This window comes from Lactuca sativa, chromosome 7, assembly GCF_002870075.4.
Source record: "Lactuca sativa cultivar Salinas chromosome 7, Lsat_Salinas_v11, whole genome shotgun sequence".
In the NCBI taxonomy this organism is placed as follows: Eukaryota; Viridiplantae; Streptophyta; class Magnoliopsida; order Asterales; family Asteraceae; genus Lactuca; species Lactuca sativa.
In genome coordinates this window covers 146,611,235-146,624,284 of record NC_056629.2, presented here as the reverse complement: position 1 = coordinate 146,624,284, position 13,050 = coordinate 146,611,235, and the positions used below count along the sequence as shown (strand labels likewise).

The 13,050-nt window shown below is 29.4% G+C and overlaps 2 protein-coding genes across 2 annotated transcripts; one reads left to right on the top strand and one right to left on the bottom strand.

Annotated features, from left to right (window-relative positions):
- Positions 1 to 3,377: 3,377 nt before the first annotated feature.
- Positions 3,378 to 5,305, bottom strand: LOC111894016 (uncharacterized). Its single transcript, XM_023890082.1, has 5 exons — positions 5,222 to 5,305; positions 4,920 to 5,156; positions 4,433 to 4,675; positions 4,104 to 4,365; positions 3,378 to 3,922 (listed from the first exon to the last, which is right to left on the bottom strand). Exons 1-5 carry the CDS (start codon positions 5,303 to 5,305, stop codon positions 3,378 to 3,380), a joined length of 1,371 nt encoding a protein of 456 aa, XP_023745850.1.
- A 3,701-nt stretch (positions 5,306 to 9,006) lies between these two features.
- On the top strand, positions 9,007 to 12,027 carry LOC111893982 (UDP-glycosyltransferase 85A8). The gene is made up of 3 exons (XM_023890054.3): positions 9,007 to 9,583; positions 10,689 to 11,266; positions 11,450 to 12,027. The coding sequence occupies exons 1-3, from the start codon at positions 9,067 to 9,069 to the stop codon at positions 11,798 to 11,800; spliced, it is 1,446 nt and encodes a 481-aa protein (XP_023745822.1). The 5' UTR covers positions 9,007 to 9,066; the 3' UTR covers positions 11,801 to 12,027.
- Positions 12,028 to 13,050: the final 1,023 nt, after the last annotated feature.

Here is a 13,050-nt window from a genome sequence, read left to right as displayed (position 1 = left end):
TTTTTTTAAAAAAAATTGCAGTTTTTTGAAAAAATTACAATTTTTTTATAAAAATATTTTTTTCAGTTTTTTTTTTTCAAAAGTTCATGTTTTCTATAAAAAATTATAAAATCTGTATTTAAAAAAAAAACGAAAAATACTATTTAAAAAAAAATGTAAATTTGATTTATGACGTAAATTTTTAGACATTTATATTAATATGTTAAATAACACAAAAAATTAAACTTTAAATGAGTTTGGTAAGATGACGATCATGTCCTTAATTAATTACTTTTGATCCAACGCTCCACTTTTAGTTTTCAGGTTCTCGGGAAACTATGAGTTCTCAAACGATCTCACCCATATATATATATATATATATATATATATATATATATATATATATATATATATATATATATATATATATGTAGGGTGGGGTTTAATAGAGAACCATAATTAAACAAGGAACCAATCCTTTTTTCAACTTTTAAATCTTATTTTAAAAAAAAAAATACAGAAATTCATAACCTTTTATCCTTTTTCTAATGATATCAAATTCGAAAAAAAAAAATCGTCAAAGTCACAATGTGAATCTTTGAAAATTCACAATGTGAATCTGAAAAATATTTTTCACATTCACAATGTTAAGTTATGAATTTAGATATATATATATATTTTTTTTCGATAAAGAATAAGCTCTAAAACTTGAAAAAAAGATTTGATTCCTTGGAGAACCAATAATTATGGTTCTCTATTGAACTTTTCCATATATATATATATATATATATATATATATATATATATATATATATATATATATATAGGAATGAGTTCTATGGAAAACAAATAACTAAGGCAACATTTACCGGAACCAATAATCAAATGACACGTGTCCATTTCTTTCTTCACAAGTAATGTATTGTGTAAGTTATTGTGGAAGTGATGTGTTGTCATGTTTTCATTGGTTCAAATATGTGTTGCCCTAATCATTCATTTTTCATATAACTCTTCCCTATATGTATATATATATATATATATATATATATATATATATATATATATATATATATATATATATATATATATATATATATATATATAGGGAAAAGTGAATATACCCTTCAGGGTATATAAGCTTAGGTACCCGAACACACCATAATACGTCGTTTTGTTTGATATATTCATTATAATGTTCATAAACTTCAATCTTAAGTTGATTTACTTTCAAGATATTCGAAATTTCCGTATAATCTTTCTCTTACATCACATCTTTTTGCCGAACACTTATTAGGTTATATATATTGTAGATGAAAATGAAAATTACGTAAGAGAAAGATAAATGTGTAATTTATAAAAATCTTGGAAGTAAATCAAGTTAGAAGTTAAATTATAAGAACATTAGACAATTAGAATGTATTATATGATACAAAACAACGTATTATGGTGAGTTTGGGTACCTAAGCTTATATACCCTTAAGGGTATATTCACTTTTCCCATATATATATATATATATATATATATATATATATATATATATATATATATATATATATATATATGTAGAAAGATAGTATGACGAAAATGTAGGAAGATATATATATATATATATATATATATATATATATATATATATATATATATATATATATATATATATATATATGGTTATTTTGTTTTCACTATCTATTGTGTGCATTTATGATTGATTCTGAGCCAATCATTTTAGTTATTTTAAGAAAAGTAATTAATACATATTACATGTTGAAGATATAATGGGTATTAATTACATCTTCAACATTTAATATGCATTAATTACTTTCTTAAAATAACTAAAATGATTGGTCCAGAATCAATCATACATGCACACAATATATAGTGAAAACATGTGAACCTAACTCTCTCTCTCTCTCCCTCTCTCTCTCTCTCTTTATATATATATATATATATATATATATATATATATATATATATAGAGTTAGGTTCAAATGTTTCTCACATCTATTGTGTGCTAGAATGCACCAATAAAAATTGAGTAAACATTAAATGTATATTAAATGATATCCATATTTATAATTCTTTTTTATGGAAACTAATTTAATTCGTCATTAATGTCAATAATAATATTCTTTCAGAATGAATTCATATATAAAATAATAAGAGTGTATTCTAGGAGAACGAGAGTATATTCTACTAGAATACACACTCATTCTTCATACTCCATACAACTTTATTGTATTTTAAGTGAGTGAGTCCTGAAATAATGTTATTGCTGACATAAAAACCTAGATACGAATTCATTCTGAAAGAATGTTATTGCTGACATTAATGATAAATTTAATTAATTTCCATAAAGAGAAAATTATAATTATGGATATCATTTAATATACATACAATTATGGAAACCATTTAATATCTATCATTATTTAATTAAATAATAATATAATTTTACTAAATTCCTATTGGTGCATTTTAACATACAATAAATGTAAAAAACACTTTAACCTAGCCTTATATATATATATATATATATATATATATATATATATATATATATATATATATATATATATTAAAAAAAAGTTATGAACAGTAACGCAGAGTTAATTTTGAAGTTGTGGCTTCATTTTGGAGCCGCCCACAATTAATTATTGGGAGCTGATTTTTCCAAGGAATGATTTAATACTTCCAAGGAATAATTAATATATAGAATATTTTACCCCTCAATTTAATTTAATTTTAGTTTAGAATATTAATGTATAAAGAAAGAAAGATCTTTCCAAACATTTAATCCCTTTTAAAGTCTAATAACATTACCATATATGTTTTCACAACCTCACAATTATGTATCTCGTTGAAAATATTTAACCAATATAATACTTATACATTTTATTTTGTTTTTATTCATTAATTACACCACCATCACACTACATGGCACTAACGTTTGACAAAGAAAGATTAATTCTAATGATTTTAAAATCAGTTTGGTTGTAGTTTAATTTGTACACCTATATGTGGTTCAAAAATGATTCTGCGACCTCAATACCTCAATATTTTAGATTAACCCATTGAATCAAATTTATGGCATTTATTTTTTTAATAGATGTTATAAACATATTAATTAGATAAAACTAATGTATAGTAAATTACTTAACAAAAAATACAACTTCAAACCAATACATATCGAATTAAAATAAAATATTGCCCAACAAAAATATTTAAATTAATGCATATAAAATCATAATAAAATGCAGCCCAACAAAAATATTCAAACTAATGCATATCAAATCACAGTAAAATGTTGTCAGACAAAAAAAATTCAAACAAATACATATCAAATCACAATAAAATGTAGCCTAACAAAAATATTCAAACTAATACATATCAAATAGACAAACTATTCGTATGGCATATCATCACTTGAAAAAGTCGGGTGTGAATATAGATCAAGTAAATTGTTTTCATGACTTATATGACCAACATTATCATACACTCCACTGTTCCTTTGGAAGACACGAGTAGAACTTGAAGTTTGTTGTGTTTGTGATGATTCCACATGCTCAAATCTTGAAGGTTCTCGTGTTGTAGAAGTCATTCCTCTTTTCTTTTTTGATTTTGGAGGTCTACCCTTTGGTTGACGAATCGTAGGCTCAAAAAACGTATTAGATTCACTCAAAAGTTTAGTAATCATAGAAGTAGCAAATTCTTTCTTACTTAGAGGCCACATTTTGTATCTTGAGGACAACTCATTGATCAACTCGTCAAATTCTTTCATGTCATCATTATGTGAATCATCTTCTAAATTCAGTCGTAATGTATCAATCTTCCAATGTGGATGAATGAGATCTAATGGAATTGTCATTCCTTGTAAGTGTTTTATCTTGTGAGCACAAGGAAGACCCATTATTGCCATAAAATGACCGGTGCAAGGAGTCATTGTACCTAGAAACCAAAATATATTAAAAGGTTAATTTAAAAACTAATGTTGTGCAACAAATGTAAAACTATAAGGTTTGTAAATATTACCATTTTTTTATTTTTTCATATTGCGTATATATCTCCTTTAATGCAAAATGAGATACACGACACAAAATCTCTCTAAAAGCAGGTGCGTCACACTTACGTAGAACTTGGATTTTCTCACTTGCTAGTTGCACTTTAATCTCGTTGAATTCATGTTTGATTGCAAGACAAATCTTTTCTGTAACATCTTGAAAGCCACCTGTTGATACTTGTAGATATTGTTTCAGTTTGGCATGAGCACCTTCAGCCCTTGATGACGACCGATTACCAAAATGCAAATATTTTTCTGTCCAGGCACTAACAAACTTTTCCTTCCATGGCAACCATGTATTTTTTATGTACTCAATTGCAACTTTCTTCGTCTGATAAAACAACTCAAATTCGGCCCAATTTTGCTCAAAAAATAGTTATAGTTGTTGAATATGATACATTATTCCAATTGGACATAAATAGATCAAACTCTTCTCCATGTGCAAAATGCTTTTTGCAATATGCCAACACATTCTTTTCAATATGCCAAATATACAAAAGGTTTGTTGTGTTCGGAAATACCATATTTATGGCATTCATTAATGCTAACTCTCTGTCAGACATAATCACAGATGGTTCATGGTTTTCAAGAGTCTTCTTAAACACACTTAATGCCCAAATATAACTATCTTCATCCTCTCTCTAGAAATACAAACCCAGAATAAAAAGATGTACTAAAACATGAAACCCCAATGATATCAAGTAGAGGCATGTTATATTTGTTTGTTTTGTATGTGCAATCCATCACAAAGATATTAGAGAAAGCTTTTGACAATTTAACTGACAAAGGATGTGCAATGAACAAATGGGTTATATGCCCTACTGAGTTATGTAAAATATCATATATAAAACCCTCTTTCTCAAACTCTTCAAATAAAGCACTAACCGTTGATCGATTTCCCAAGTTTTGCTTGCGGATTTTAGCCTTCAGATTGTATATAGTTCGTGAGACTGCTGGAAGGTTTGGATTTTGTTGACGCAAAAAAGAAAGAATTTGCCTTGGGGGTATGCCAGAAAGTGTCATGTTTTTTACACTTTGTACATCATTTGGTGATAATCGATGAAATGATGGATGCCCAGAGATATCAGTAGACGGTTCATGGTTGTGAGTCAAGTTTTTTTCCTTAAGTACCCAAAAACCATCATTTCATTTTTTACCTACAATCTGGAAGGGGCAGTTGATCAAACGAGATCCACTATTTTTCTTCCTTTTATCTCCAATACACATTCTATCTCGATAGGATCCGCCTCTGTCACATTGCAACGTGACATATTTATCTTTACTTGAGTCTTTTATAGATACTCCATATCCTTTAGCATAATAAAAATCTCTTAAACTCTCCAGTAATTCATCCTACGATTCAAATTTGGAGTTAGCTAAATAGAGTTCTTCATTTGTATCGTAGAACTTGATGAATCAATTCCCTCTGATGAATCAATTTTTACACAATCGGACATCACAATAAAGTTTAACATTTTGAATGAATATGTTAATCGAATGAAAATCATTTTTAACACATTTTGAATCATAATAAATTCATGTTTCAGTTTTAAATCATAATCAATTCATGTTTTCATATGGTGTTAACATAATCAAAAAGTCTAAAATACAACTACACAAAATAGTTGTTTAATGCTATTTTCAAGTAAAAACAAGTCAAAGTATTGCTCATTTTTTCATCTAACCTTTAAATAAAAAAAAAGAACTTACCTTTAAATAAAAAAAAAGAACTTAATGTCACTCGTAGAAAAAATATGTGCCTTCGTGTCTTACTTTAAGACAATTAATTAAAAATGCTTTTATTCAAGAAAAACAATCATATTCAAAATTTAATATATGTTTGCTTCTTATATGATTCGAAACTAATCACGATTGAAAAACCTATAATTGTTCAAACTAAAAGCACATGTGGTCACTGTACTGTACTGTAACTTTTCTTATTCTTTTTTTTATTTTTTATTTTTTATTTTTTATTTTTTTATATTTGAAGACGTAATAATTTTTCTAACTAAATCAAGGAGATATCAATTAACTATTCGCATATTATTTTGTTATTTGTAATTTTTGTGACTAATAGTAATGATTTTCAAGCTTACCGATTGAAGATGAACGGAAGGCTACAGAAGATCGTCGTATGTCTCTTGATTTCCAAGGCGACGTGAGTTTTTTTTTTGAAACAAAAACTAGTATTTAGGTTAAGGATTCTTATTCACGTAAAAATAGATAAGATCCCATATTATCAGCTCTTATATTAATTATCCATATATTAGTTAAATGAATTAAATAAAATTAAAGGGTAAAATAATCAATATATTAATTATTTCTTGGAAGTATTGAATCATTCCTTGGAAAAATCACCTCCCTTAATTATTAGAAATCTTCGGTAAAGTGAAACATGCTATGTTTTTTTCAGGCATATAAAATATCACATGACGAATAAAATTAGGTCAAACAAGGAATTAAATTTTTAATTTTTATATGTTACTATTTTTTTTAACCTACAAATCTAATTTGTACTTAAGTTAGTACCTAATTTCATTTATGTCAACGACATAACTTGAATTCCGAGGCAGAATTATGATTTTATAATAAGGGGACATACATCGTAATAAGATGGAAAACCTTTCTTCAACGATCACAAATTATAGAATCAAATTTTACATCCTAAATTCAAAATATCATATTTTTTAGGTTTCCATTAATTGGTTCTTCAGCATTACTCTTTTTTTAGGTTGTAGGTGTACATCATCTTCCTTATTATTATCATTAACAAGATGGTACGCATTACTCTTTTTTTAGGTTGTAGGTGTATATCATCTTCCCTATTATTATCATTAACAAGATGGTATGTGGATAATAAAAGTTATCTTTTTGTTTGGAAAAAAAACTAATGGCTCCTTAGTTGATCCTGCATTTAATTATACAGTACCAAATTACTCTTAATAAAATTATTATTAATTTATAGATTACAAAAAATTAAAACTAACTTTGTTATTGATAAACAAAGTTAGCAATCTTGTATAAACCAAAAAAAGAAAAATTGGAGTTGCCGTTAAATGAACACCGCCACCGACTTTAAACGGTTTAAATGGTACCATAATTAAAAGTAATTGAAAGTGTGGGGTTTTAAACTTTCAATGCCTTATACTATATAGATCTGATAATGGAGCGGGTTTGAAGCGAATCGGTCTTGATCTAAACCCTTTTAACAAATTTCCAAACCCGCTCCGTAACCCGTAGGGTTTTAAATAATCAGACTCATACCTTTATCCACCGAATCAACGAATATCTAAACCCGCCCCATAACCCAAAGGTTTTTTAAATAATCAGACACATTTTAATTAATTCCTAAAATAAAATTTATTAAAAAAAAATGTATAGTATATCTTAATACTTAAAATAACATTTTTTTAAATAAAAAAGATTAATTTAGAAAAAGACATTACATACTCGAGGAATTTCAATCGGAATTAAAAATCACTATTGCAACAAATTTGAATTGATTTATGACTGTCGGTTGTAGTGATAACGGATAACAATTGTCAACTTTTTTCATGTTAAAAAATGATTTATTGAATTAGAAATGGATATGACGATTTCTTGATGAATATAAATTGAATGACATTATGATCTTTGATAGAAGTCTATAAGTTTAGAAACCGACTTATCGATTCCTATGTAAAATTAAACGTTAAGAAATATAAAATATAAATGTATAATTCTAAAATTTATATGGGGCGGGTTATAAATGAATCGGATCGGTGTAGATCCATACCCGACCCATTTAATAAAAGGGTTAGCGGGTATGAATCGTTAACGGGTAAACAAATAAAAAAATACGCTCCAAACTCATATAATTCTTACGGGTTTGGATTGGATCAGAGTCAAAATCCGCTTCATTGTCATGTCTAATCCTATATACGAGTCATTAGTTTTGGTAGGAATCGGCTTATAATTAGGCTTAGGTGAGTCAAACTAAGTTTATTTTACGCTAAATGAGATGGGAGGTGGGGGGGGGGGGTGGACATCCGACAGCTCCGGTACTGTCTCTGCCCATGCTTGAACTAGACGTGTGTAAAATAATCGGAACCGAACAAAAAACTAAAAAAACCAAATAATTGAAACCGAACCATTTGAAAAACCAACGTTTTTTTTTTACTATATAAATCTTTTTTTTTTTTTTTTTTTTCGGTTTGGTTTGTTTTTTAAATATAAAAATCTAAAAAACTGAACTATCAAATATACATGTTTTAGTTTACTCCGAGAATGGGTTTAATTGTAATGTTTTTCATAAAAATGTTACTGTGATGTTCTTCAAAAAATTATGGTGAGATTTTTTTATCAAACATACCTTCGATTTCATGCATTAAAGTATTTAGAATATCCAAATTAGTTTAATATTATACTTGAATAAAATATTTATAAGCACATTATACGTATATAAATGGAACGTATATTGTGTAATACCTGTTTAAAACTGTATCGTTTTTGTTGAGATTATAAATAAACTAAAAAGAAAGAAAGTATAATAAATGTACAACACTTAGAATGTTCTCTACTTACATATTACTAATATTAGTGAGTCATTCTAACATATATTTCAACAAAAATTAAAATGTCTTTGTAATAGTTCATAAACATGTAGGGAGAGTATATGCCGATGCTCACCAAAAGTTGTATTTATGTTATTTGTTAAAGGAGAAAAACCGATACCCGAAAAAAAAAACCGTGAAACCGATAGAAAACGAAAAACCCAAACTAAAAAAAATGACGATTTGATTTTACTGAAATAAAAAAATCGAAAATATTGGTTCGGTTTCGATTTTAATCAAAATCAAAACCAAACTGAACCATACTTACACCTAACGTAAACAATCAACTTCAAAAAGAAAAAAAAAAAAGCTGATACGGTTGATATTATTAATTAAGCTAACCTTCCATTTATGCTCTTAATTTCTCACTTATAAGTTATAAATACTACCACCGCTTCTTTCTTTCTCCCTCAATACACATAAAATACATACAGGAGCAGATGGGTTCCATTGCAGAAATGGAGAAGCCACATGCCATATGCATCCCCTATCCAGCACAAGGCCACATCAACCCCATGATGAAACTTGCGAAGCTCCTTCACTTTAAGGGCTTCCATATTTCCTTCGTCAACACCCACTACAACCATAAGCGCCTGCTCAGATCCCGAGGTTCTTCCTCCCTTGATGGTCTGCCCGATTTTCGTTTCTACTCCATCCCCGATGGTCTTCCACCCTCTGATGTGGAAGCCACCCAGTCCATCCCGGCCCTCTGTGAATCTGTTCCTAAGCAAAGTTTCGAACCTTTCTGTGAGCTGATCAGTAGGCTTAAAGGTGGCGAGGAGTCTGACGGGCCACCTCCGACCTGTATAATATCCGATGGTTGCATGAGCTTTACGCTTAAAGCTGCCCAAAAGTTTGGGTTGCCAGAAGTATTATTCTGGACGCCGAGCACTTGCGGAGTTTTGGCTTACACTCACTATCGTGATCTTGTTGAAAGGGGTTATACTCCCCTCAAAGGTGAAATTACTGTCCTTGTACTTGTTTTCTTAAGTTCCAAATTCCCAAAACCATATTTGTGTCACTGTGATCGCTGGCCTTTTCCAGTCAAATTATTGAACTTGTTTATCTTTTCCAATTAATGATATTATTATTTTGTGCCATATCTTTTACTTTTTCATTATAACGGATTTATTATACTTAAATTCCTACTTTGTCAAAAGACAACCTAAATAATGCATATGTAGCGATGTCATTTGTCTTATTTGATGACAGCTCTTTTTATATAATTTTTTTTTGGAACATCAATGTATATCAATGTTCTAAATAACGTAAAGCGTGACTTGACAACAATGTTAATTATCAAGATTTGGTAAGCTACGTCGTTTGTAAGACATGACATAAGACAACAATTAGGTATATATAATTAATATTTTTATATGTATTATCAACTATTATTTATTTTTATACACATATATGAGTTAAGGTGATGTTTTGATAAAGTTTGGCGGCAGATACAAGCTTTATAGCTATGGTGCGTCATGGCGGATATATATATATATATATATATATATATATATATATATATATATATATATATATATATATATATATATATATATATATATATATATATATATATAACAAGACCCTAAAAACATTTCTTGTCAATAAATTTCATATTAACGATAATATAATTTTTTCTTTTTAATTGTCACTTTATATATACACTTATCTATTAATTAAGTTTTCATATGAATTAAGTAAGATCGATGTATTACATGTGATTGATTAAAAAAAGTTTAAATATCAAATTGTAAACAATATTTTTTTGAAATTTAAAATTCGAAATAAGAGACGAAGAAATATATTAATTGCAATTTAGTCTCAAATTTATTAAATTTAATACTTTACGTATTTATAAGTATAAATATTATGTAGCTTTTTAATTTTAAAAATTTTTAAAAAAATTAACATGTAAATATTATTTAGTTAAAAAAATAACCTCAATATGACAAATTGGTTATTCATTTATCATAATAGATTATTTATTTCCTATAAATAAATTGAGGTTTACCTTTCTACATTTAGATACTGATAAATATTAACTGCTGAAATTATACAGATATGAGCGAGGTAACAAATGGGTACTTAGAGAGAAACTTAGATTGGATTCCTGGAATGAATAACATCCGATTAAAGGATTTCCCCAGTTTCATTCGAACCACAGACATAAACGACACCATGTTGAACTATCTCATCACGGAATCTGCAGCTATCCCTAGAGGCTCCGCTGTGGTGCTCAACACTTTCGATGCTTTAGAACATGATAGTGTTAACCCTTTAATGGCCTTAAATCCTAGAACCTTCACCATAGGCCCTCTACACTTGATGCAACAACATATTGAAAATGAACAGGTCAAACACATTGGCTCCAACCTCTGGAAGGAAGATGAGAGTTGCATCAGTTGGCTTGACACAAAAGACCCTGGTTCAGTTGTTTACGTTAACTTTGGAAGCATTACAGTCATGACAAAAGAACAACTCATCGAGTTTGGGTGGGGACTGGCGAATAGCAAGAAAGATTTCTTGTGGATTACAAGACCCGACATTGTTGGAGGCAATGAGGCCATGATGCCACCAGAGTTTGTTGACGAGACAAAAGGGAGAGGCATGGTGACTAGTTGGTGTCCTCAAGAACAGGTGATATTAATTCTTTCTAATCACTGAGTAATAAAACCAAAACTATATACAAAATATTTAAATACATAAGAAACATATCATTTAAGATGGTGTTCAAGCTTTAGCCTTGATGGAAATATGCTTACCATATCACGCATAAATTTAAATCAGTCATTAAATAGTTCAATTCTATATATAATGAAGGTTTTGAAGCATCCAGCAATTGGGGCATTCCTAACACACAGTGGATGGAACTCGACTATTGAGAGTATTAGCAGTGGTGTTCCAGTGATTTGCTGGCCGTTTTTTGCAGAGCAACAAACGAATTGTCGGTATAGTTGTGTAGAGTGGGGGATTGGAATGGAAATTGATTCCAATGTGAAGAGAGAGGAGGTTGAAGCTCAGGTGAGGGAGATGATGGATGGGAAGAAAGGGAAAATGATGAAATGTAAGGCTTTAGAATGGAAGAAGAAAGCGGAAGAAGCAGTTGCTATTGAGGGGTCGTCTTATCTCAACTTTGATAAATTAGTTACTGAGGTTCTCTTGAGAAAGTGAAGTCGATATTCCATTCTAGTAGTTATTAAAATTGTCATAATTAAAAGCTATTCGAAACTTTACTTGGTATTGACTTAAAAAAAGATGTCAAAATAACTAGACATTTACTATGTACAACGTGTATGTCTTTGGTTCACACAAACTGTAAATATCATGAGAAATAAATATAATTGTGTATTCTTATCATTAAAGACGATATTATTTATAGATGATATCATCTGGCTTTATTCGTGGACTATCATAAATAACGTCAAATTTGACTGAGATAAACTTGCATTTGTCGAATATTACTACCCCTATAATCAAGATATATAGCAATTATGCACCACAAAAATCCTAATAAAATATATGTTTACCTTTCTGATTTTGTAAGTTCGGAATCCTAATACAAAATCACCTTCCAATGGAAAGTTCCCGAATGTAATCTTTAGCGGTGACCCGTCGCCACTAAAATGCTTTAATTGTGGCCGCTAATGTTTACCGTCGTCACTAATGCCCTGTCACCGCCAATACTATCCGTCGCCACTAAAGTGCCGCCACCAATTTTAGTTTTCTGACAACGTTCATTCCATATACAAAACAAGCTTTATATGATTATAAAAATATAAAAAACCTTATAAAAACATATAACCAAAAACACATACTTTATATATAACACACGCACACGCACGCACGCACGCGCTCGCGCGCGCGCGCACACACACACACACACATATATATATATATATATATATATATACACATACATACATACATACATACATACATACAAGATATACATACAAACACACATACATTTACAAAATATACATTCTACATACAAAAATTAAAATAAATATATATATTGTTTGTGGTGGTCTGTAATCCGGCGGAGAAGCGTGATGATGCACTGGTGGCGGTATTCCGGCAGTAGGACTAATTTTCTGGCCAATTTTCGGCAGACAACAACAAATTTCGGCAGATCTTGTTGTCGGCGTGGTTATAGAGAGAAAGAGTTCAAAAAAGAGGGAAAAATGAGCTGAAGGGGGTTATATCTACAAAGGGAATTAGAGGCGACAACTTTTAGCGGCGACAGACAGAGTACTAGCGACGACGTATAGAGTATTACTGGTGACACCTTTTGGGAGAAATTTTGATAGTCAAAATTTGTGAGTATTATCGGCGACACCTTTTGGGGGGGGGACTTTGGCAGTCAAAATTTTCGAGTATCAGCAGCGACACCATCGCCGTTATTGGTGTCACCGCTATTC